Source organism: Gymnoscopelus braueri (genome assembly GCF_963280865.1).
Source record: "Gymnoscopelus braueri genome assembly, chromosome: 11".
NCBI classification, from domain to species: domain Eukaryota; kingdom Metazoa; phylum Chordata; class Actinopteri; order Myctophiformes; family Myctophidae; genus Gymnoscopelus; species Gymnoscopelus braueri.
Genome location: NC_137613.1, coordinates 35,366,880 through 35,394,379, shown reverse-complemented (window position 1 = coordinate 35,394,379; position 27,500 = coordinate 35,366,880). Strand labels below are relative to the sequence as shown.

The 27,500-nt window shown below is 41.2% G+C and overlaps 2 protein-coding genes across 3 annotated transcripts in view; one reads left to right on the top strand and one right to left on the bottom strand.

Annotated features, from left to right (window-relative positions):
* The window catches only part of rims3 (regulating synaptic membrane exocytosis 3), a gene marked incomplete at both ends in the record, with an annotated part of 39,289 nt that extends 28,927 nt beyond the window's left edge, over positions 1–10,362 (top strand). The window contains 5 exons of the mRNA XM_080442089.1: positions 4,214–4,355; positions 5,455–5,567; positions 7,186–7,287; positions 7,665–7,804; positions 10,147–10,362. Coding sequence (XP_080298215.1) covers positions 4,214–4,355; positions 5,455–5,567; positions 7,186–7,287; positions 7,665–7,804; positions 10,147–10,362 — 713 coding nt within the window. The remainder of the gene's footprint in view (positions 1–4,213; positions 4,356–5,454; positions 5,568–7,185; positions 7,288–7,664; positions 7,805–10,146) is intronic.
* Positions 10,363–18,075: 7,713 nt separating this feature from the next.
* smap2 (small ArfGAP2) overlaps positions 18,076–27,500 on the bottom strand; it is a 29,830-nt gene continuing 20,405 nt past the window's right edge. The window contains exons 8-10 of one of the 2 annotated variants that reach the window (XM_080441350.1): positions 26,554–26,707; positions 24,634–25,127; positions 18,076–23,620 (exon numbers count right to left, since the gene is read on the bottom strand). In XM_080441350.1, coding sequence (XP_080297476.1) covers positions 23,492–23,620; positions 24,634–25,127; positions 26,554–26,707 — 777 coding nt within the window. In that variant the 3' untranslated portion in view covers positions 18,076–23,491. The remainder of the gene's footprint in view (positions 23,621–24,633; positions 25,128–26,553; positions 26,708–27,500) is intronic. The other variant, XM_080441351.1, reaches the window with a different exon arrangement.

Genomic DNA, 27,500 nt, shown 5'->3' with positions numbered 1-27,500 from the left:
AAATGTACTTAAAGTACCAAAAGTAAAAGTACTCATGATGCAGAATGTCCTATTTCACAAGTTTTCAAATGTAGGCTATTATTGTAAAACATCTTTTGAAAATAGCAGATCTACAAGCCAATGTATATAAGGCTAACGTGGTTAATCCATGTTTTGTAATAATAATCAAAATTATTAAGTAACTTGTGACTTAAATTATCTTTTTTAAATGCAGTGGAGTAAAAGTACAATATTTACCTCTGAGAAGTAGTGGAGTACTAGTAGAGTAGTGGAGTAAAAGTATTGGATATTGGAAATACTCAAGTAAAGTACAAATACCTGAACATTTTACTTAAGTCAACGGTACTTTAGTAAATGTACTCAGTAGCTCCTTTGAAAGCAAGCCTTCCTGCTTGCTTACATTGGGCTGTAATTCACAGAAATAGGAATCCCTACAAGGATCAGAATCTATTCAGTCCCTAGTCTTCCTTGACATGAGCGACATACTGTATCAATAATTAAAAATGAAATCAATTAAAGACACACTTGCTGCTTTGCCCTTAACCCATTAAAACCGGGAAAGTACCTGTGTCATTTTAGATTTTAGCCATATTTCATACTTGGGCTATTCAAAAATAGCAGATATACAAGCTCATAGCGCGGCACGAAGTGACGCGCTATGAGCTTGTAGATCTGCTATTTTAGGAAAAAAATTAACATTTTGTGCAAATCTTTGAATATATTTATTTTCAAAGCGAAAGTTTTTAACTCAAATCTTTGCTTAAGGATCCCTGTAACAAAAAACCTTCTGAGATGGTGGTCCGCGGCCAAATACATATCATTTTGGGGCGTTTTTGACATGAAAACGTTTGAGAACCACTGATATGACAACGTACGTTTTTAAGAAAACTGTCGGGATTTAGAAGAGTTTATTTTGGAATGGGCCTCAGGTCTTAATGGGTTAAGTTGTAAGATGCTACGCAGTAGGGTGGGATTAACTCAGCATGTCGACTCAACATGGGTAACATTTTAGAACCGGTGGATTCATTGTGCTAAATATGATTGGGGGATGATACCTGTCACAGAGCTATATACGGCCACATACAGCCCCTGTATGCGTGTATAGATCAGGGGTCTTCAACAGGGGGTCTGGGACCCCTAGGGGGTCCTCAGAGTTACTACAGGGGGTCCGCCAAAATCTTTGTGTGATGGGTAAACATTAGCCGAAAATAGCCGATCTACAAGCTCACAACGCCTCGCGTTGTGAGCTTGTAGATCGGCTTTTTTCGGAAGGTTGGTGTAGAGAGAAAAAGAGCAGACCAAGTACAGGGCCAACGGTCAAGTTGACTAAATACAATTTTATATATGTATATGTATAATATGTAGTTGGGGGGTCCCTGCTTCATATCTTTCTCACCTAAGGGGTCCTTGGCCTGAAAAAAAGTTGAAGACCCCTGGTATAGATCATTTTGTGACTGTTTACATTTACTTAATTATTGAAGCATGAACTGTGGTGTCGCTATTTTGGCAATTTATCTAAAAGTATAAGTAAAGTATATTTGAACATTATTGTTAGCTCGTAGATTAGCAATTTCCGCTATTTGTCACACTACACAGTATATAGAGCTTAGTTAGTTAAAGGTTAAAGGAGCACTTCACCCCTGGAAGAAGTTCCAGGGGTGACCACAGGGGGGACCACAGGGGGGACCACAGCGTATCACTGCCTATAACTTCAACTCCCAGAATGCTTTGGTGCCTTGTGGCAGGGGAGGTTCCATGTGGGTGTGATCTCCAACAATAACATCCAAACAGCATGCCAGTGTCGCCATGTCTGCTTATTATAAGCGGCTTCTTTCTAAAATGTAGTTGATATTTGGGCTTGTTTCCAAATGTTTTGATTGCTGTTTAAACCAGTGGTTCTCAAACATGTTCATGTATTTTTCCACAGACCCCCATCTGAAATTATAATTTGTGGCAGGGAGCCCCTAACAAATATGTGTCAAAAATATTCCACATTTTGAAAAGCAAATAAAAATATTTTGCAAAAAATCCACATTTTGGACTTTTTCCCCCTCAAGATTTTTTTTGTAAATAGCAGATCTACAAGCTCACAATGGGTTGCGAAGCGTTGTGAGCTTGTAGATCAGCAATTTTCAAATATATAATATCCCATGTCTAGGTAAAGTGCTCTTGGCATAGTTATTTTTCTTTTGGGCTTGTTTTCATAGACCTGGCTGCTTATTTCTCTCACAATATCTGGCAACACTGGCTGTCCTCGCAAACGTTCATCTAGGTACATATTATGTCCAAGGATTCGTTAGTGATGTCATATCACTGGGACATATAAGTATCTTCATGCAGTTTCACTTCCGTGTCGCATAGTATTGACATCACTGTCACATCCTTGGTATTATGATCCTAGCCTTTCGTGACGGTGTTTGTTTACCAGCGCTGCTACTCCACGCTGTATTTTTTTTTTCAAGCTTGCGCTTATGAAACACTACACAGGATTATTATTTCATGTCAACATTCAAGTACAACTATCAGAAGATAACTCAGGTAAAGTAATGCCTCACTCTGCAAGGGCCGCTGGCCGCAGCTAATGGGAGTGGCCGAGTGGCGAAAGAAGGTTGAACAAAGTGTTACGGACACCCCATTGGGGCTGTCTTTTGAGATGGTCTGACTGAGACACGCCGAGACATGTAGTGCGGAAAGGAATGAGACCAATCTCTCATGATGCAAATAACGTCACGAATATTGCGAAGATTACTAGATATCTAAAAACACAGATTATTAAAAAAAAAAACCCAGGATCTTGTTTCTTGACTCCTAAACTTCATTAAAAGACCGAAAACTTCTTCCAGGGGTGAAGTGCTCCTTTAAGCCCTGTCTCTCTCCCCACACACTCTCTGCTGCCAGTGTGCGTATGTGTTGTGTGCGTGGGCCTTGCATGCGTGCTTTATGACCCGCTAACTTTCACCCAGTGGTGTAAAGTAACAAAGTACATTTACTCAAGTACTGTACTTAACTCTTTCAGTGCCATTCTTATTTATGGAAGTTTGGTTCTGAGTGCCACAGCCAAAATTCATTGTAAAAAAAAAAGTGCTCAGGAGCCGAGATACAGCCTTTTTAAGTAAGAAGTTAAACAAGAAGTGAATGGAGCAGCAAATCTTCAAATCATCATATCTTGGGTTCTGAACCTTAAAAAAAAAAAAAAAAAAAAAAAAATATATATATATTTTTATTTTATTTTTTATGACGTCTTAGACGTCATGTGGCGCTCAGGGCGCTCAGGGCCATGACGTCTTAGACGTCATGTGGCGCTCAGGGCCATGACGTCTTAGACGTCATGTGGCACTGATGTTGAGGTATTTTTTACTTTACTTTTTTCAGTACTTTTACTTCTACTCCGCTACTGTACATCTCAGAGGCAAACGTTATTATTTTACTCCACTACAATTATTTGATACCAATACCTTTGTACTTTTACGCAAGCACATTTTTAATTCCAGACTTTTACTTGTAACAGAGTATTTCTACATTGCAGTATTGATACTTTTACTTAAGTAAAACATGTCAGTACCTTTTCCACCACTGTGTATTTGTTATTGTGACAACTCTATCTGCAGTAGGTACAGTAGTCTCTCTATATTTGTTATTGTGACATATATATCTGCAGTAGGTACAGTAGACTCTCTGTATATGTTATTGTGACATATATATATCTGCAGGAGGTACAATAGTCTCTCTGAGAAAGCACATCTCTATCTGCAGTAGGTACAGTTGTTATTGTGACATCTCTCCATCGGTACAGTTGTGTCTCTCAGAGAAAACAGGAGATGTTCCGCTAGCGCAGGGCCGTCCCAGAGGATCATGGGTGAAGATTGCCTCCACGCTCGAGTGACCGCAATTCAAAATAAATAGTGGAGAGGTCTTTTATTAAAGGTCTGCCTGGGAAGGTCTTTCAAACCACCTCCTTGTGGAATGTGAAAAGCATTGAATACCATCATCAAAAATCCTTACTGTCTTCAAAAAAAGCTTCTATATGGAACTAGCAATGGTTCTATATGTCCCTAAAAAGGCTCCATATGGAACTACTATTTTGCTCTTTAAGTAACACCATGCAGGCACTTTTCTCTGTGTGAATCTCTGGAGATCTGAATACTGTGCAGATTATTCTTTTTGAATAAAGTCTAATGTAAGACTTGTTGTGGACTGTTTGTGTCATTCTCAGACGGTGAAAGAAAGAAGCTTCGCAGCACAATCCGCCGGAGCACGGAGACGGGCATCGCCGTGGAGATGAGGAACCGCGTGACGCGGCAGGGCAGCAAGGAGTCCACCGATGGCAGCACCAACTCCAACAGCTCTGATGGAACGTTAGTGTCCATATCTATCTATCTATCTATATATCTTTCTATCTATCTGTCTGTTACTCCATCCATCCATCCATCCATCCATCTTTTTTTTCATTTGGCCTGCCAACTTATTCACCTATAGCTCTGGTCCATAGCGTTAGAAGGAGTTCTCCTTAACGCTATGGTACTTTCGATCCTTTCCCCCTCACACCCGCGGTAGCACAGGCAGCGTAGCCTCTCGTCTGTAGTAAAAATAAACAAGAATAAATATGACTTGACAGTCATATTATTAGCAGCTGCATGCTGTACTGTGTGTGTGTGTGTGTGTGTGTGTGTGCGGCTTGTCAACCTGCTTGTTTCTCGCCAAACCTGGCAGCTGTGCGACTCTAAATGCTAATTATGTTTTTTATATAAGTGGTGGCAACATTTTTAGACACCACACAGGTCTTCCTAACAATAGCGAAGATTAAAGTAACGGTGAACATGCAAGGGATTCGCCTCAGTGGTTAATCGCCCTGTCGGGCTTTACATTTCAATAATGACTACCTCCCCATGCATTATCCCGCTTATTACACGGCTACTTAATAAATACATAAATAAATTTACCCAAAAGTAACAACAAAACAAAGTTTCCTTGCTTACGGCAATGAAAGTATTCCATAAGTATTGGGCTGGGCGGACAAGTTCGCCTCGGAAAACAAATGACAAAATAAAATAAAACTCGCCCCAAAACACACTCGCCCCCCATTCTATATACTGCCGATTTGCCTGTAATACCGCCGGATTTGCCCTGGGGCGACTGTGTTTTGGGGCGAGCGTTTTGCTATTTCCCCCGTTGTTGAGCCACGATAAACAAGGAAGTGCAGTGGATCAAATAGAATCACTTTTCGGTTATTGCATCGTCTATTTCTCACTTCAAATGTTTTCAAAATTTTGACTACAGGCGAGAGGCTGCGCAGCCTGTGGTGCGTGCGCAAAGGCCCGAAAGTCCCATAGCGTTAAGGAGAACTCCTAACGCTATGGACCAGAGCTATGATTCACCCATCTGTCCATCTATCCATCTGTCTACCTATCCATCCATTCATTCATTCATTCTGCTTTTCTCTCTCTTCTCGGTCAGGTTTGTCTTCCCTACCACACGCTTGGGACCTGAGAGCCAGTTCAGCGACTTCCTGGATGGACTAGGCCCCGCCCAGATTGTAGGCCGGCAGACACTAGCCACGCCCCCCATGGGTAAGACATTAGCAAGGCCTGTAGGATGTAGCAGACATTATCAAGGAACATGGCATGACATTGTGGGCAACGTGCCTTTAGAACATGTATTGCTGGCATATCATTTGATTTAGTTCATCAGCAATGAGACACAGTTTGTTAATTGATTAATGTTGCAGTCATGGTAAAGGGCTGACATTTATCCTGACAGTTCCAATGTGTATATCCACTGCCCTGTCTCCAAAAGATGAAATATTTGAATGTTTGAAATGCAAAGCGGTAGCTGTGAGGATGGAGAAGTGCTTGGAAGCCACACTGTTATTAGACCCTCCTGTCTTGTTTTGTTACGCTTTGTTACATTTGAAATAATGAAGCTCATGCCCTAACTGCTAGATCCCTTTAACCACTACAGGCCTTAATTCAATTACTTTGATAAGCCTTTAAAATATCGTTGCTGCCTCTCGGACTTAAAACCTTGTTTCTCCATATTTCCATATTTTCATAAATAAATTCCCTAGTTCGTTGTACAAGAGTGTCGCACACAAGTAGCGATTTACAAGCTCAGTGAGCTTCTAGATCAGCTATTGTCGCCTTTTCACTTTTTTGGAAAGTGGTCAAGTGTGTCTGTGGGTTTTATTAATATTAAACATTGAAACCTATTAACAAACGTTTGTGACTAAACAATAACTACATTGAATCCATTGGAACACAGGTTCATTTTTTCCTTATCCTGAAAAGTAACATACAAGATTGGACATACAAGGTTTCCACCCGACAGCAACGATATGTAAAGATTGTCATAGTCGTCTACGCTAAAATAAGCTGCATAGAGTTGAAAAGGTAAAGCTTAAGTCTGCATCATAAATCTACGTTTCCAGATTCTGGTGTTGTATAGTGGGCACAGACAGAATTGAACATTTCAAACAGTGATGGGGACGTGTCCCACCAGTGTTCCCACTGTTAATGACGCTTAGGCAAGGCAGTAGCTTGAAATGGTGCATCTGCTCTGCAGCACAGTTATTCCTGGTTGAGATATAAATCTTTCATTCAAAGGCCATAGTTTGAGAGAAACAGCAGAGCGGAGCGGGCTGTCTTTCCAACCCTGTCTAATAGTGAGAACAGACTTGAAGCTCTGTGCCTCCCTCTGCTGTCCAAAGTTGGCACTGGCAGCCTTAGTGAAAGCACAGAGGCACTTTTATGGGTTAGATTTGAATACAATAGGAAGAATTTCACTCGTTGGTGGCTCACATTGACACGTAATGTTACACTAAAATTAATACGGCAGAATAAGTGATTCAGAGACACAAAAGTAAAAGATTTATCCTTTTAGCTCATATGTCTTATTTTACCTTATGCTGTTTTTCATTTCTGTCTAATTAAGTATTCAATCGATCAATCAAAAGATTTTAGAAATTAGAGGGACGTGTTGAGGGTGCAGACTTCTGTTTTTGCACAATATACAGATGGTCTCTGGAATGTCCGACTGCTTGGGCTGGCATTTACATATAATTATATATGTGGATGCTAATAATACAACAAGCAGTTACCTGAGCTGGAAACATGGTAACTGTAGTGTTTGTGTGTGAACACAGATGTACCAGCGTGTTTCAGTAGGATGATGTGCATGTTCTCTCCACAGGGGATGTCAATGTAGGCATGTTAGACCGAGGAGGGCAGCTGGAGGTGGAGGTCAACCAAGCCAGAGCGTTGACACCTAAACCGGGCTCCAAGAACCTACCAGGTATATATGTTCACCTGACTCCAGTCTGGCACTGGCAAGTACAGTGGCTATAAAAAAATATATGTATTTGGTTTGTTGTTGTTTTACAATATTGAATCAGTGGATTCCATTACGCTTTAATCAAAAGAAATCCTACTCAAACAAAATCCCTATGGAGAATACAGACCACCTGTGTGCAGGTGATTGAGTGCAGGTGCGAGTTTAAAGGGATGGTTTTTCGAATCGATTAGTCACCCCATGGAGACTTAAATTCATGGATATCTTTTAGTTTTTGTCTAAAAAATATCCATGAAGTCAAGTCTCCATGGGGTGACTAATCGATAGAAAAAAAGTATTTTTGGGCGTTCACCACTGTGTCATATATTGGCTGTTTGCAGCAACCTACGTGAAGGTGTATCTCCTGGAGAATGGAGTATGTTTGTCCAAGAAGAAGACCAAAGCAGTGAAGAGGAATCTAGACCCCACCTACCAGCAGGCTCTGTTGTTTGATGAGAGTCCTCAGGGCAAAGTCCTACAGGTAACACACTTGAATCCTCTCCTCTCCTCTCCTCTCCTCTCCTCTCCTCTCCTCTCCTCTCCTCTCCTCTCCTCTCCTCTCCTCTCCTCTCCTCTCCTCTCCTCTCCTCTCCTCTCTCCTCCTTTGTTTTTATTAACCCATTCAACCCATTAGATTTCTTTGGATATTCAAAAATAGCAGATCTATGAGCTTGTAGATCTGCTATTTTAGAAAAATCGTGAACATTTTGTGCAAATCTTTGAATGTATATTTTTTAAAGGGAACATTTGTAAAATGTTTAGTTCCAGGGACCTCCAGAAGCAAAGATTTGAGTTACAAAATTCGGGGAAAAAAAAAAAAAAAAGTAGATAGATAAAGATTTGCACAAATAATAGTATGAGCTTGTAGATCTGCTATTTTTGAATAGCGAAAAGTATAAATAATGGTTATACTGTAGCTGAAATCTAAAATGACACAGATGCGTTCCCGGATTGAATGGGTTAACCCGTTTAGACCGGGACCCCCTATACGTAACTATACCTTTCAATCCGGGGACCCCTTTTTGGGGGTTGTTGTTGCTATGTGCAGTATATAGCAACATACTGTACATGTTTTGTAATTTTAAGTTTTTTCAGAAAACTTAGGTCAGGATTTAGAAGCCGTTTTTAAGAATCGGCCTCAGGTCTAAATGGGTTAACAGAGTACAGACCAGGTGAACACAGTCCCTTTCAGATCATAAGCTCTGGCCCAGAGATAGCGGCAATTTCTCAAATTTGGCACAGCAAAATGCTATCATTATGTTTACAAGTGATAGAATATGACCTTCTCACATGGTTTCACACGGTTTCCATTGCAACAGTGCAAGTTAGTTGTTATATGAAAGGTCAAAGTTTTGAGAAATGTGTACGTGTTGAATCATGTTTGTTATTTTTGCTGTGATATATCTCAGATTTGGCCCAGTCAAATGCTATCATATGTTTACCAGTGATAGAATGTGACCTTCTCACATAGTTTCCGTTGCAACAGTGAGCAGACATATGAAGGTATTTGTTAGATGATAGATCAAAATTCGGAGAAATGTTTGTTTTGAGTCATACTGTATAGGTGATTTACAGTGAGATTTCTCCAATTTGGCACAGTAAAATGTTATCATACGTTTACAGTACAGTTAGAGTGTTGTAAATGTGTTTCTCACTCAGTTTAGCCTGTCTACAGCTGCTTTTGTCTGGGTCAAACAGACAAATGATATTTACTCATGGGTGTAGTTTATCCTATAAATAGGAATTTTGGTTTTGGTCAAATATTTCAGTTTGTTTTCATATTGATAGCGACACATAGCAAAAAAACGTCTTGCTGCGGCCAGAGCCCGTCCGTTGATTTCCGTTTTATTTTCGCTCTTATATCTTCCCCATTTACAAATATGGGACCACTTTTAGGCAGTCATCTTGATTCCCATGTCACGTTACTCCTCCTCCTCCATCCTTCTTTTCCCTTCCCTGCCTTACCTTTCTTAATTTATCTACTTCCTATGTAACTTTACAAACCAGCAACACTGCAGGGGTGGGCAACTTTGTAGATGGTGAGGGCCACAAAATTTCCTCAATCACTCTGGGGGGCCGCATTGTTTATCGGCAGGGAACCCCCCCCCCCCCGTTGGCAAAACGTTCCGGGGGCGGTGCGCTGGTTCGGACCAAAATGCCAGGGCTGAATTTTGGTCCCAGCTCGCCCCTGTTTATCGGCACTCTCGCCAGTAGTACCCCATTACTCAAAAAGCCCATAATACTCACATATGTGATAAATAAGGGATATTAACTATTATTATTTGTTATAACTTTGTTATAAACTTGTTTTTATTTAGCATTTAGTAATGCTTCTATCAACTTACTACAGCTTATTGCTAAACAAAACTTCACATTCCTGAGTATGCCTTTCAGAGTATTGCTGTAACCTTGGCTTAAAAATATACAAAAATGAACACCATAATTATAGTTAATAAGGCTTCTATTGGTGGACTGTTGTAATTAATTTGGTTCATGGAAAGTTGCATGTTTGGAACAGTTGAAGGCAATAGTTCACCATTTCGGATATGTTTAGATTACTTTGTTTTTCTTTGTTTTGGGGGGGGCGGGGGGGGATTAGGCCTCGGGCCGCATTGAGTGACGGTGCGGGCCGCCAGTTGCCCATCCCTGCTGTAAGTGTACTTCACAGATCAGATGTGTACTTCTTGCTGTGCATGCGAGTGCTGCTCACCATTGCATTGTACAAAAAGCTGTTATGTACAACGGTGTCGTTCAGGACGAGATCTCAGGTTGTCCTCGTTCCCTCGCATCTTCTCACGCTGCACTACCTCGCCCCTCCTCTAGGTGATAGTGTGGGGCGACTACGGGCGCATGGACCACAAGTGCTTCATGGGAATGGCCCAGATCCTGCTGGAGGACTTGGACCTGTCGGGCCCGGTCAGCGGCTGGTACAAGCTGTTCCCTACCTCCTCCCTGGCGGACCCCAGCATCGGGCCGCTCACCAGACGCCTCTCGCAGTCCTCCCTGGAGAGCTGCGCCACCAGCCCCTCGTGCACCTAGACACAAGACACTCCCACAACGGTAGCAGCCAGACATGGACACACGTACTGTATATACACAAGCCGCTGTATTTGAATTGCAAGACAGGCAGGCGTAGACACACACACGCAGACGCACACACACACGCACACACACACACACACACACACACACACACACACACACACACACACACACACACACACACACACACACACACACACACACACACACACACACACACACAAAGCTATATAAGGCACAAAGTACCTGAATTCAAACACACATTCAACATAACCACCACTGCTGTCATATATCACATATTGTACATTTACACAATACAGACACGATACCCTTCATTTGTCAGTCGCTACCATTAGCTAAACACTGATCTAACACAACTTTAAGTACGTGTAATTTACTAGAACATGTAGCATTTTTCAGCTCTAGCATCCCCAACTAGAGTTCACTGGGTGGTGATGATCCCACAAACCTCCATGACACTCTTCATCCCAGGGCCATGACGATGCCAGTTTCTAAACTCTCTCTATGCCAAACTAAGAAAAAAAAACCTTATTTTTTAAAACCAAAGCAATTATTATTGTTATTATTATTATTATTAGTAGTAGTAGTAGTTGAGCTAGTATACAATATAACATGTATATGTAGCAGAGTTGATGACTTACAGTAGATGTAATGCAAAAAATAGATACATTCTGCACACCTGGGCTGAGAATGGTAGGCCACACACACACACACACGCACACGCACACACATACGCACACACACACACACACACACACACACCTGGGCGCGAGGCTTGGTTGTTTATATAAGGATGCCATTATTTGAGGTAGCAGCACTGCTAAACTTTAATTTCCACAAAACTGAGTTTCTATACAGATATATAAATCGATAAAATAGTTGATAAAATAGTTATTTGTGTTCACGTATGTATTGGCTACATTCTGCATGTTTGCTTGCGACACTCGTAGAGAGGTAGAAGTGCTATATTTTTTTGTGTTATCTTTCGTTCTTGCTTGGTTTGAACCATTTTATCGGAGTATATGGAACTTTCTCATTTAGTTTTGCGAACAGTCCTGGGAAAACAACAGTGCACTAGGTTATAGAGAAGGAGGGACTTTTGGGACAGGAACGCCATTATCATCATTATCGTCTGTAGAAGAAGAGCGTGATTAAACGATACGTCAACGGGCTCCAGGTGTTGGAAAAGCTGCATAGCTGGAAACAGAAGGAGCAGCAGGGTGATGCTGACAGTACAAAGTCCTGAAACCTGCCTTCCTCCTTACAGAATTGGACGGCCACAGCATAGGGTACTCAGCACAAATGCATTTTTGGGGGGGAAAAACCTTCGGCTTTAGTCTGGGGTTCTTGTGTTTTGCACCCATGAGGGAACACAGTCTTGTACTCCTAACTGTATACCAGCACCCGGACTCTTTCCAACTTCCTATTGTTTCCCTCTTTTGATGTCACCCGTTTTTCCTCACGCTCCCTGATCCATGTAGGAAGTTGACGAGCGTGTCTCTCTGTTTTTCTTTCTGTCTGCACTGGTGGCAACCAACCGTAACCTTTAACCTCCCTACTTTGTCTTTGGGCACTTGTTTCTGTGTAACTAACCTGGACAAATGCTGTAAATGTGTAAACATGTACTTCATTCCAGACGGAGCTCTATTTTCTTTGTTAAAATGTGACATATTGGTTTACATGGCAGTTTTTGTCAGTATTATTTAGCTCTGGGGTTATTATGTACCTGCCATGTGGTTTCACTTCTTTCAGGTGTAAGAGGCATTGTAGAACTCTACAATATGCTGGTTCTATATCATTTTTAATCACTGTTATGTAGTTCATGACTTGACCTTTCTTTGTCTTTTGTTTTTTGTCAAAAATGGCACTTTACTGTAAAATATGTCTTAGGTGTTTGACAATTTGTTTATTTATTTCTTAATTTGGTCAATCTGCACTGTAAAACTTTTAATTACTTTATTGAATGCCAGCATGGAAGTGTATCAAGTGTATTTTGAGGTCTACTTTCAAGGTCCAATAGGCCACTCTTCTATTACTTTCCTAAACAGGTCACATTTTATGCCGTTTTCGGCACAAATTTCCCAGAAGTCATTGCACCTCTAAGCCAAGAAGAACACTGTAGTTTCTCAATGGTGTTGGCATCAAAATAGTGATAAAGTAAAAGAACATAAAACACGTTTAAGATGAAAAAAAACAACAGAAAAACATGATCAATTTCATAACTATCAAAATCACAATTTGATATCGATGTCTTGAATGTTTAGTTTTGTTCAATTATGCCTTCGCCTTGCCAATTATTAATGCTATTCTAAATAATGGACTGGGGTTAGGGTCATTGACTGGGGTCTATTTGAACAAAGTTATAAACATTTGAAGTAAAAATGAAAAGGACCTGTAGGCTGTTGTAGCGTTGATACACAGCAGGGATACATGAGCACTGATCTACATTACATTGATGGTCTGAGAGCAGCAGGGACACTGAGCTATGTTTACTGCTTAAATTTCCACGTTACTGTCGAGTGTCTCTTTTTGAACTCTCATGAAACTGACTGTAGTCTGACTGACTGAGGACGCTACAAAAAAACTACATGAAAACAGCCATGTTAAACCTTTGACACACTTATTTGCCGTTTAGGGACAGCTGGCAGTCTCGAAGCTATTACGCTTTTGTGTGTTGTACCGTTTCTCATCTAGTTTAAGCATCACCTTATGTTCTTTACAGTTTACACTGTATGTTTATATCTTTCGGTATAGGGAAAGGGACAACCCCGAGACATTTTTCTTTTGTCCTCTCAGCTCCCTAGACCAGCAGACTTTCACGTTTCAGCACTCTTCAAGTTTTGGAAAAAAGGGATCACTTTTTGTCGTTCTTTAACCTTTTGGCAGAAGAGGATGGCCACTTTAGACTTTCCCCGTTGCTTGGTTCCTCTCCCAAGCCAGGGACCCCTTTTATCCCACAGGCCCCACCTCTGTGTTTCCTCTACGTTTTTAAATGATTCCTTGCTGGATGTATAACTTTATATTGATGTGTTACGAAATCGTTTTACCTACTTCTTTTCATTTGTGTCTCTTTTCGTGGACAGCTAGCATGATGTAAAAACACAGACTTATTTTCTTGGTATTTGCACACGTTTTTCTTGAACGCACACCTTTTGTGATTGCTAGGGGACGGCAAAAAAATGAGAAGCAAAACCTTTTTGTTTGAAAGGATTAGAGAAAGACGGTAAAACTATATATACTCAAGTAAAACCTTAGTGAGATTTATATAATTGTACTACTTAGATCGAAAACATCCCTGTTAACCGCTGAATGTTTTGTCGTTGGTAAACTATAAAATGACTAGATATTTTTCCCATGTGATTTCCCTGTGCTGGAACTTGTGAGATGAGATTGTATAATGTCCCCCTTGCTGTATATTAAGTAGCTACACAATTGTTAATCAAGTTTTTTGATGACTGAACAGAGGGCTGAAGAGAGAATTTGCAGAGACAAATAACCCACACCTTTTATGTGTGGGGATAGGGAGCGTTTGCCAAAATTGTCCAAAACCTTCATGGATTCCTGGAACCAAATGGAAAGATGGGGATGCTGAATTATTGCCTTTCTTTAAAAATTATAGTGTGGGTGTTTCTATGTATTTTAATGAAGTGTATTTATCGAACTATATGATGCACACTCAAGTCAGGTCAGATAGACATCTGGAGTATAACATCTAATTCATGCTTTGGTGGAAAAGAATTTCACGGAAACATAAATTAGCCTTTGAGAGAGATATATACTGTATATATATCTGTAGATAGCTATTCCAAAACCACGTGTACACTCAAGTTGTGGGCTACATTAAAGAGCTCAATTTGTGAATTTAAGATGGGGTCAGGGATTTATAGCTGTATCTATAGCCTGGAGCTTTCATGATATTTACATTTGAAAAAGTATGTACAGGTAGTGAGACATTATTGTTACACGTCAGCTCATTGCATACCATTTATTTCTCGTGGCTTTGGGGTAGAGTCTAACTTGGTTAAATAAAGTAAGTTACAGGTTGAAAAGAGATGGATGCCTGAAAAAAACATGGCTTCCATCAGGCAGTGCCAACAAAGGTGTAGCATGAGACAGCAGGCGTGGACAAACCAAGGAGTATGTTGACCATCATTAACCACATCAACCCTAGCATCCCTATCCTGGGCATGTCTTTATAGGCGAACATTCGGCGAACGTTTAGCAAAAATAGATGATCAACAAGCTCACAACGTATTGAGCTTGTAGATATTTGGTGTGGATAGAAAACCAAGTACAGACCCCTGGGGTCAACAAAGTATGTAGGGTATAAGTGATTAAGAGGCTCCACAAGACAACTAGAAGTTGGTGGAATTGGATAACCCTATACTAACCTTGATAAAGAAATATAAACAGATGGATGGGTGGATAGATAGATGGATGCATGCATATCTATTGTATGAGCATGCTACTAGCTGCTTCGCGGATGCAGATTTTATGGTGTGATTGGGTTTCAGAGAGAGCGGTAGTAGGTAGGGAGGGGATATTGATTTGAGGTGGCAAGTTAGACAGAAATAGGACAGAAGCTGACAATCGGAGCGAACATTGTAGTTCCTGTTCTTCTGCACACAGAAACTTTTTGAACTGTTTGTCCAGATGCAGCTTTAAAGCACCATGGTTTGGCTACGCTTTGAATGTAGAGGCTATCCACAAGCTCTGGGGTTTCTCCTGCAGTTGTGGGGGACTGATGGAAATGCTTGTATAAGATGTTTCTTGTTGGTTTTCTGTTTTGGAATGTAAACCCTCCCCATAAGCTTGCTTCCGCGTAGAAATCTACTTTGAACTCAAAGCTCATTTTTATTGTGCAAAAATCTTAAAAATCTACTGTTTTATAATGTCTTTCAGATCAACCTATATTATATCGTCTCTTGAGTGCTACGTTTGAAAATGTATTTTATTTTTGTAAGGTGATGCGGTGAACAGATATTTAGCATAGAGAGATGCAGGACGGAGGGGCGGTGGAAAATCTGCCTTTTCGGTTGTTGCTAAAATGAGGGCTTGTTCCGTATACAATGGCCTTATTTTGTTTAGGAGACGTTGCTTCACTGTTGTAGCACACAACTGAAAGTTTTGACAAAATGTATTTTGCTTGAAATATTGTACCGAAGTTCTATATGTGTATATGTATAGTTTTTTTCTGAATGTATTTCTTAATCTCATTACACCAGATCTGAGTGTCATTTGTTTGGTACTGTCTCTTCGAAGACTTTCCAGGGGCCTTTGCCCTATTGCTTATTGAGACCCACCCTTCTTTTACTGTAAATGTCTTATCCTTTGTGTGCTCGTTTGAAAGAACAGCTCGGCGACTAAAAAAGAAAAAAAAGCATGAACTCTATCTGGCGAAATGTATCTGATTTATTTAAATCGCCACGATGGGTTTCAGGAAGATGATTACAATTTAATGTATCAGGCCGATGGAATTGTAACATTTTTTCTTTGTACTTTAAAAAGGCAGAACATGTTTGCCGCACGTTTATCCTGATGATTTTCCTGTATTTAAACCTTTCACAGTGATATGATAATGATACTGATTATAACGATTTTGACACGTTGACAATGATGATGTAAACAGTTAGCAGCATTTTCAGTATCATGTCATGGGAATCCTTTTGAAATGTAACAATGCTGTATTTGAACGTAGCATGGATGTAGCCTTTCACTCTTCAAAGTAGAGTTTGTTCTTCTGGCAATAACTTTTCTCCTCCAATGAGAGAGAGCTAGCAAATCATTGGCCATATAGGCTGTATCGTTGATTGGGCCTTGATCCTGTCGCTTCCAATTGAAAGTTTCAGGTGTGGCTGAATGAGACTACAGAGCCTTTGCTATTTGGCATCTACATAAATTGTGTCCGTTTTATCAGTTGTAAAACCATGCCGCAAAACGAACAGTAATTTGAACACTTTTCTTTCTTGCATAATGGGTAACAATTGAGATCTAAACCTTGCATCAAATTAAATGTCAAGTCACCTGCAGTACAGTACGTAAAGCCAGTGAACCAAACTTGAGCAACCAGAACTGTAATCCTACAAAGATACTGTAGTGGCATTGGAGTTACCCCCTGAACAAAGCATGCACTGCATTGTGAAGAACTGTTACAATGACCCCACCCCAAAAAATAATATTTATATACAAATCCCTCTCTCTCTCAAGTTTTCTTTTTCTGAAGAAGCATGCAGTTCATGCATCTGCTCATCTATGTAGCAGCTGTCAACCAGAACAAAACAACCACTGTCTTTTGGTTTGGTCACTAAGCATATTAGCATTCCACTGCTGTAAATCGTATCTGTTACCATCCTGTGTCTATACGTGTTGTTAGTCACAGCACAAGTTCCCGAGTAGCCATTCTAAGCTCTCTCATCTGTCCTGGCAAAAAAAACATCAACCTCTTACGCCTGTGTGTGTTAATTATACGTCGTCGCACAGTGGAATAGTTGTTGCTTGCCGAAAATAACATTTTCAAGGTAAGAATGCAATCCATCCTTAGCTTGAGAATTTCTGCGAGCAACACCGCCTTGCGCTGAAGTATAAATTAGGCTTAGGGTCATAGTAGCTCCCCATATCATGGAAGACAACCTTCATCTTACTAAGCCCATCTGCAAGGCACAAACAACTACTGTACGTTGTTTACGTGGCATATACCACATACCTCAATACATGCAGAGTAGATTGATGTCTGGTTATTTTAAGTACAGTATGTGGTTTCTTTTAATCATCAACCGATTGAATGATCTGGGGATGCCTATGGGCTCAGAGGCAGATTGTTGAGTTACACCGGTGATTCTCAACTTTTTTAATTTCTAAGACCCCCAGTTTGATATGCATTAGGCCATGGACCCCCGTTTTGATTTTTATCTCTGGGACCCCAATCTACACTATACAATCCTCAGTGTTAATTTAACTCTTGAGAGTATGCAAATGGAACAGGTCCATTTGGTTCCATTTGCAATTTTGCATGCTCTCCGAGTTACAGAACCATTAAGGGTCCATTTGGTTCCTAACTATCAATAATTTACCCTGGGACCCCCTGGAACACCCTAGAGTGCACCTGGGGGTCCCCGGACGACCCCGCGTTGAGAACCACTGAATTACACGATGACAGCGGCAACGGTAAAACAAAAACCTTTTGAACCTGGTTGAATTGGAGGGCTGGAGTTGGTGTGTGAAGGGTTGCCTTTTCCTCTGAGGAACGTTCAGAGAGCACAGTCTGCGAGCAAAGCACTGTAGAACGTCTGCTGGAAGGATGTGGTATGTGGGCGAGGAAGAAAGGGAGCTGTAATTTTATACCTGTGCTTTGTAAATGTTTTCTATGTGCAGTATTTGATAATGTAAAACTGGTATTTTTGTGGTTTGTACGCTGCAGAATTGATTACTTAAGGTGCACGTAGTTTTGTAAAGAAAAAAAAGAAAAGAAAAGGAAAAAAAATAATAATAATAAAAACAAACAAAAATAGAACCAAACTGAAAAAATAAGACAATTTCAGATTCAGAAGCCTGTATTTGCATGCCCTTTGACATCTGGACGCAAAGTCAATAAAGTTTATTTGAATCACTATCCTTTCTCTGGTATGGACTTCTTGAGGCGCTCGATAGGACACAATGCTTATCAATGCAAATCAGCACCATGTACAGACGTTCATGAAAACAATTATTTATTTATATTCCCACATAGACAAGTCTTGTATGTTACATATATTTAATATCTTGTGTGGACATGACAACAGAATTGCCAAAGCATAGAGTATGACATACCCAGAACTAATATACATATTATTTCATCAGGATTAATGAACATAAAACACAGGAATATCAACCCGACAAAGTATTAATACGTGATGTCTTGATTGACTTAAACTACATAAATTATGTTCTTTTTATTTGCTTTTAGTTTCACAGAAAGTATAGTAGCCAAATAAAGAAATTATTCGAAGCATACCTAACAAAGTAAAAAATAAACACAAATGAAGAAGCTGAAAGGAAACAACATCACCTCTATTATCCAAGAGTGATTTACATGGCTGACATGGAATGTGATTGCTTTTCCATTGATTGCATTCATTGCTTGGGGGGCCAACATTTGCAGAGTAGTCAAGTAGAAACTGACCAATATCCTAATGCTAACCAACACACTCCTTCATGGTACTATTGCCATTGACTATCCGCGGGTGGAAAAGGTGACCGCTTCTGATGAACAGTTGGCTACGCTGACACTCAGTTAAAACCTCTTGAACCCCAGCGTCCCTGTTCTGGGGCAAACATTTGAAGAAAATAGCCATTCTACAAGCTCACAACTACTAGGGATGGGACGATGTGAAAATTACATGTCACGATTATTGTGGCAAAAATAATTGCGATTAACGATATTAGCGCGATTATCTAAATTTACTTAAAACTTAAAATGCCACTTTTGTTAACCACTTAAACCCCCAGCATCCCTATTCTGGGGTGAACGTTCAGCAAAAATAGGTGATCTACAAGCTTGCAGGTCTGCTATTTAGCGAATCGATTTGTGTAGAGTGAAATAAGAGCGTACCAAATGCGCTCTTTACAGGTCAGTTTTATCAAGTATAGAGTGTTTAAGTGGCACTGAATTTGCAGCTCTAAAAAAGCTAGTTCATCCTTGGGTATGACGGAGGACAATTTCACAATAAATGTAAATCTCTGCGATACGATTATTGTGAGCGTTTTTTTATAACGATTATCATCCCACCCCTACACAACACATGACACGTCGGGAGCTTGTAGATTGCTATTTTCAGCGAAGGTATTCCGTGTAGAGCGAGACGTCAGTCAATTAAGACGATAGGGTGTAAAGCTAAGTCAGAACCCCCTACAAGTGTCTGACATGTGGAGGCTGGTGGTTGCACTGAATAGCTAACCTTGATTTTACAGTAGGTACTGCTGGTGTCAGTCGATCTCTGCATTTTACTTTGTTTTTCCCCTCATTTGTTTTTCACATCATCTTTTACAGATGAGTTCCAAAGGGGGGCAGCTTCATTCACGACAGGAGTAGTTATTCAGGTAAATGGAAAGGCTGAAACTATATACACTAGCGCCATGCATTTATAACAAACGCTGATTAACAGTTAAAAGATTTAAGGAGAAATCGGTAGACATGGATTGGCAAGGCCTTGTGCGCAACATGGGAGAGGTGCAGGAGGAGCTGAGGGAAGGACTGATAGATGTCTGTTTGCTGATAGGATCTCTTTTGGCTATTAGTCAGGAAGTGAAGACAATTCAACCAAATGACCTTAAAAGTATGTCACCAGTTTCACAGCTAGCTTAATTGCTACAAGTGACACTGACTGCGCTCCAACGTACTGCCACAAGAATCCACACAAAACTGACATACAAGGTGGTTATGAAACAGCCATGGAACGTTCAAAAGAAACGAGAGTACATTGACTGACGCACGGTCAAATGATATTCAAAATGCACCCGCTTACAGTGATACTGAGACAAAGTGGACAGCGCTGGTTAATTCACAGAGAGCCTGGGGTACAAATGCCAGACAGTGGTCGACACATTCTTGGACGCACATTCATTGAGAGTGTTGAACCTCGTATATTGGTCGTCTTGATCAGCATGTAAAAGAGCAGGGTTCGATTTGCTGGTGGGGATATCTCACAAAGCCTCTGCTTTTGATATCCCACCTCTGGTCATTAATTTGTATTGGCAGTGGGGATATGTTTTATCCCTGCTTCTGGTCAGACTGAATTAAACACATGCATTTCCTTTCGGGAAAGCAGATTTGTCAAAATGTGGCTTTTGTCGCGAGCTTGTAACCGGTTATTTTCATTATTTGTCATACGGAGAAGTATATTATGGGGCTTAAGTTGCTAAGAAAATGTCCCCCCCCCCCCTCTGTTTTTGTTTTTACAAATCGAACCCTGTAAAAGATCAGTTGATGTCATTTAGTAAAGAGAGACATTCAGTGATACATATTCCAGAAACACATTCATATATCTTCGTAGACATACAGTACATACAATCATAGATAGATACACATTCTTGTCATGCAGTCCAGTGGAGGCACTGGTCAAGTGGCAATGTTTCCTGAACAATGACTGACCTTTACCATGAACGAGGCCTGGGTAATACTGTATATCGAAATCTCCAATATGATAGAAAAACCTAATGAATATTTATGACAAATTCAGTGTAGAGGTATTGAAAATATTCAATTTTCTTGCAGCAGTGTAATGGAAAACAATTCACCGAAGTCATCTCGTCTAACTTTCCCTTGCCTCCTATTTAAGCGTAACGTTAATCAGAAACCAATAAAAAACATAATATATAACACGTGTGAGCCTATATTGCTGAATTGTGCAGTTAAGGAAGTTTAAAGAAAATGTGACAACGTAACGCAACGTATAAATGTTTGGTCCACAAATAACACTTAAGTCACATCAATGACAATTGTTCTCCCTTTCTCTACTTTTTATTTCCCTTTCTCTCCATTGTACCAGGTAGATTATTCCCTTGATGTGTGAGGGTATCAACTCTAATTAATAATGTGTCGCAAAAATTTGCAATTTTCAACTGAAAAATGTAAATTGGTTATTTCGTCGCAAGACGCAGCCGTTCAACAAAGTATAAATTTGCCTTTGAGCCCAATTTATACTTCGCTGTACGACACTGTCGCACGCCGGAAATACCTGATCTACAAGCAATGTGACGTATTGAGACTTGTACAACAACAAAAAAAGGAGTATAAATTAAGCATTAGACTTGCATGAATTCAGGACATTGCCATGCAAATCATGATTCCCCTTGACGTGGTTACAGCACAGTGAACTGTTATGCTCAGAAGCCAAATGTTGAAGAGCAGCTGTGATCTTAATGTACCAATCAAAATGCTCACAAGACATCAAGCCTCCCTGTCTATTCACCTCACAAAACCTCATCTGAATTTCCAATCACACGTGAGTAATCCTTGTGTTAGTTTTTGTGAGTAAACCTTTTATTAGTTGTATGAGCAGAGCCCATCTGACTGCTGTACAGGCAAGGTAAAGCTAGAGTTGCTCTTTGGTTGCTCAGAACTCTGTCTAGAACTTCAGACACGGATGCCTATTATAGGCTAGACCGCTGGTTCTCAACCTGTGGGCCGTGGGCCATGAGGGTATTGCAAATGGGCCCCCAAATAATTGGCAAAACTCTACGATTATAATCATAATATAACATTTATATTTAAAAGTGATACCAATAAGTAAGAACTTGGAACGTTGGTTCCATTGATCCAAGGTGGAACACAATCCATCGATGGAGCCTTAAAATAAACATGTTCTGAAAATGCAAACGGCCCACCCATCTGACCACTTTAAGTTGAGGTTGAGAACCGCTGAGCTAGATTTTGACACGTTTGTACTAGAAGCCCTGCAGAACGTGAGGAGAGGAGGACATCATAGGTAACATATTCTGGGGGGGGGCAAACATTAGCCAAAGATAGCACATCTACAAGCTCACAACCAGCTTGTAGGTTTTTGGCAGACAGAGATTTGGTGTAGATGGAAAAAAAAAGCAGGTTCGTGTACAGCACTGTTTCCCAAACAGTAGGTCGGGACCCGTTTGTGGGTCGCGGACACATTTTTAAGTAAATATCCCTTAACATTTTGTTTTGAATTATTATTAGGCTTTCAAAGCATGAAAGAAATCCATACATTAGAAAACAATGTTTAAGAAGTAGTGAAAATAGACGATCTACAAGCTCACAACGCGTCGCATCGCGACACGTTGTGAGCTTGTAGATCTGCTATTTTCACTAGCTTTCACTAGTAGATCTGCTATTTTCACTAGCTTTCTCGAGCTTAATGTTTGGGAACCACTGATGTACAGAGCCAACTCAGGTCCAGTTTACTAAGTCTAGACTAGGTTTTAAGTGGGGTCTTTAGGTAGCTTTTTGTAGAATAGATGCTTTATCTTGTGAAATGGGATTTACGACGTGATCAATATTATGTAAAGGGAATCGTTCAAATGTTAATATCATTAGACAGGCAGGCAAGCTTCAGCGTTTAGAAAAGTAGAAACCAGATACAATCAGGCACACAGGCACACACACACACACACACACACACACACACACACACACACACACACACACACACACACACACACACACACACACACACACACACACACACACACACACACGCATGTACAGTACTGTAACTATGCATAGATTTGCACATACACACAAGCACACATCCAGTATGCACAAACAAGCATGCACGCATTTGCACACGTTTGTACGCACGCACGCATGCGCACACACACACACGCACGCGCACACACACACACACACGCACACGCACACGCACGCGCACACGCACACGCACACGCACACGCACACGCACACGCACACGCACACGCACACACACAGAGACATGCAAACAGATCGCAGATGAGAGATATGTGGTCATAACTGATGTAACCTCCGTTCTTTGAACTTTGTGATCTGCACCCCATTCTCTGGGCTGGAGTACATCAGTGTTCTGAAGGCAAGCGACTGTAGATCTGCAAAACATGGCTGTTAGATGAGAGGAGAGTGACAGGAGTACAGCGGTGGAGAACAGCGACAAAGACAGGTGCTTGTGGTTCCCGAACCTCCTTCTTCTGACTCGTCTCTCTACCCTCCTCTTCCTCCGTTGCTATAACGAATGTCTTAACGAAGAGTTTGTTTCCGTTTTCCCGGCTCCGATGTTGGTCAATGACCTTACGTCACTGTTTCCCAATATCTGGTCCGGGGACCACCGGGGGTCCGAATGGACCCTTACGGGTCTGTTACTCTGAGAGTGTACAAATGGAACCATTATATTTTTTATCTTTGGGACCCCAATCAACACTGTAAAATCCTCAGCGTTAATTTAACTCTGAGAGTGTACGAATGGAACCGATTTGGTTCCATTCCTACACCTCTCAGAGTTACAGACCAGGGGTCCATTTGGTTCGATCCCCTGGCGGTCCCCGGAGCCGACGTTGAGAACCAGCGCATTACATCACCACCGTGGCTGATGACATCACCGACATTACATCATTTCCTGGGCTGGTGACATCATTTCCAGACCTGTGCTGCCATTTGTGTGGGGTTCTGAGTTGTTGGTCCTCCCATGTGTTGTTGGCCACTGTATCCATTCATGCCGTTGGTGCCATAAAAGTTCATGCCTGCCATGTGCTGAGACACCTGAGAGAGTCAACACATACACATTATACTGTGTTATGAAGCGCTCTTATGCCGCGTTCACGCTGCCAGCTACAAAGCTACAGGCTACCATACATTTTCAATGGAAGCCAGCGACATGAAGATACAATGCGACGCACAACGTTTGTGGCTGCTACAGAATCTAAAAAGCTAATTGAGCTGGCTTCAACTGCAGCTATACAGCTACAAAACGACCGAGTGTCGTTTAACCATTTCCACCTCCCACAATTTCTGCCTGTAGTGGGGGAAAACACATTATTTTTGTCAGCCAAGCAAGTTCTGTGTACTTTTTAACCCCAGGTTTTTTTCTCCTTCATATTTGTCTCGTTCGGACACATGCTTGACATTGATCAATGCTTCAACAGCGACTCTGCGACGGATATGCTGCGTCGCTTTGTATCAGTGTATGTCTTGCAGCTGCCAGTGTGAACGCAGCAGTATACCCAATTCAAAGATAACAATAATAAACACACAATACCCCCCCCCCCCCTTTAAAATATAATTTTATACAATTTCCATTTTTACTAAGCAGCAAGCTAGATAGGCTTCGGCTAATTTGATTTACAGTAGGAATTATTTACGCAACTGCAAAGGCTAAACAAAAATGTGTGTGTCTGTGTGTGTGTAATTTTCTTTCCAATTTCAGTGCTTCCAATATACAGACTGAAAATTGTCTTGAGTCACTACACACAAACACGCACACTTACACACACACACACACACACACCCCAGCACGCGTCGCACACACACACACACACACACACACACACACACACACACACACACACACACTCACACTCACACTCACACTCACACTCACTCACTCACTCACTCACTCACTCACTCACTCACTCACTCTCATACAAATAAACCAGTGGTTCTCGAACTTTTCAATCTCAAGGACTCCATAACTTTCAGTTACAGACCTGTGTAAGGCTCCATTTATAATTTAACTTCATTGAGAACCACTGAAATACATGAAACAAACATAATACCTGGGAAATGTTCCACTGTATCTGTTGAGATTGTTGTACTCCATTGTACCCCTGCTGGTGAGGTAGGCCGCTCAAACCTCCCAACTGTTGCTGTCCCAGCATGCTTTGCTGCTGCCCTATCAGGCCATTTTGCTGCTGTCCCAGCATGCTATTCTGTTGAACTCCCATCATGCCGTTCTGCTGCTGTCCCATGATGCCTTGCACCATCCCTGACATGTAGGGCGAGCCGCAGGTGCCGCCGCCAGGCTGAGCCATGACCGCCTGTCCTCCCATGATGCCACTCTGCTGTCCCATCATGCAGTTCTGTGGAACGCCCATCATTCCACTTTGCTGCGCTCCCACCATGCTGCTCTGCTGCTGCTGCGGCTGACCCATCATGGCCATCTGCGATGCCATCATGGTACTTCCCATACCTCCCCCCGCCGCCTGGGCCAGGGAATGGTACGACCCGTACGGATGGGTGGGGTATCCCATCTGGTTCATGTACAGTCCTGCTGAAAACACAATGGGGCCGTTGTGAGATTTGGTGAAATTGCCCTTTATCGTTTGTCCCAAGGTGTCAGGTGTGTGTGTGTGTGTGTGCGTGCGTGCGTGCGTGTGTGTGCTCAATTTGGAGGAGGCGTTGTTTCCTTTACCCATGATTGTTGTCCGCTGTGTTCGACAAGTGTGCCATCTTTTGTTTTGTATGTAACAATGCTCTGCCTTACATGCACTTTGTAACTGGCTGTTTTACCTTTATCTGACTGCACTGGCAGTGTTTATGTCCTTTGTACATTTTGTACTTCTGTTTATGTGGACATAAATAAATATTTCAACATTTCACAGACTTTGCCTGTCTTGTCTAGGTCCTGTATTTCTATGTGTTATGTTCATGTTCTAGTTTTCATAGTTCTATGTTCATGCCTTCCCCAGCTGTATCTCATTTGTAATCAGCTCTCATGTGTATATTAGTCTTGTTCCCAAACAAGCCTTGCCGAGTCATTGTTTGTGTTGCATCATGTCAGTTTGTCTGTGATGTCTTCTCTGTTCACCTGCATTAAAACACCCAACCATGGATGTTTAACACTATTCTGCTTGGCTGTCCTGCTTTTGGCTTCTCACCACACCAATATGTGACAGTGTGATGCGTTTACTATATGTGTATGTGCACATGCACTGAGAACTATAAAGACACTTTATACATGCTCTCCATTGTATCACACATGCACTTTTAGATAAATCTGTCAGGAGTTTTTATCCCTCTAATATCCCCACCAAGCTGCAAATGGGATTGTTTGAAATCGTACGTCATGCCTTACAATGCTCACAAGCGACAAAGCGCCCGGCAGTCATTCATTTTCAATGGTTGCTGGGCTACACTGAGTGACATGCGTGCACTGAATGACAAGATGCCTGGCAGTAAAATGATGGACTCGCCTATACTGCATGGAAGCTCGCAAATATTGTTAACAAACTTTTAAAACGGCATTGTAACATTGTAAATGTGATGTTAATATTGAGCAACGGCCTGGTGTATTGCTCACCTAAAATGTTATCAGAAGCTGCAATTGCTCTTCAGCACTCCAGTTTCTCAAAACTACATAAGCACAAGTACACCCACAAGCTGCAGTGACAGGGAATCCAGGTATAGGCCACAACGCTTTGGCGACACATACTGACAAAGTCGCTGCTGGTGTGTGTACAGGGCGTTAAGACAATAGCCACGGCATCCAGGCGGGCTCGCTTTTGGGGCTACTTTTAGCCAAATACCATTTCAAGTTTGAACTTCACATTCAAAATGCAATTATTTGTCAAATTTTCCATGGTGCCTCTTCAAACAATGTATAGCTCTATAGCTATAGGTTGACATAGACACCAAGAAATATTTGACTATACATCTTGACTGAGACCGTGGGGCATTTGAGAGTTAAGAGTTCTTACCATGCACAGAGGGTGCGGACGCATACAGAGACAGGATTGAGTCCTTGGACAGTTTTTTGACAGTACCCTCTTCAGCTTTGGCTGCTGGGTCCAGGAACAGACTGAGGTTGTCGGGGACAGAGGCAGCCACTCTGGGCATGGAGCTCGACACAAGCTGTAGTGGAACCAATAATATAACCAAATAACATTTTGAAGACAGCATGTACTGTACAGCAATGATTTCTTTATTTATTTAAAGGGCCCCCAGTTTGATATGCATTAGGCCACAGACCCCCGTTTCATAAGATTATTTTTTTAATCTCTGGTACCCTATTATAAATCCTTAGTGTTAATTTAACTCTGTGAGTGTACAAATGAACCCTTACTATGGACCCAAACTATCAATCATTTAGCTGGACCCCATGTTGAGAGACAGTGCTGTACTATGTATGTCAGTGGTTCTCAAAGGGGTCCTTGAGGGTTTTCCAGGAGGTCCCCAGCTAAATTTGTTACTATACAGCATGAAAATCTGTTTAACCACTTTAAACCTATGTCGGCTATTTGAAAATAGCTGATCTACAAGCTTACAATGCGTTGCGTTGTAAGCTTGTAGATCTGCTATTTTCCAAAATTCTTGAAAGAAATGTGGAAAAAGTTGGAATATTTATGAAACATTTTAACCCTTTAAGACCTAGAACGCATCTGTGTCACGTTTTGATTTGAGCTAAAAAAGCATTATTTTACACTTTAGCTATTCAAAAATAGCAGATATACAAGCTCATAGCGCGGCACCGAGTGCCGCGCTATGAGCTTGTAGATCTGCTATTTTTGAAAAATCGTGAAAGTTTTTAACTCTATTCTTTGCTTCATGGGGGTCCCTGGAACAAAATATTTTGAGATGGGGGTCGGCGGCCAAATACATATAATTTTGGGGGTCCTTGACATGAAAAAGTTTGAGAACCACTGAT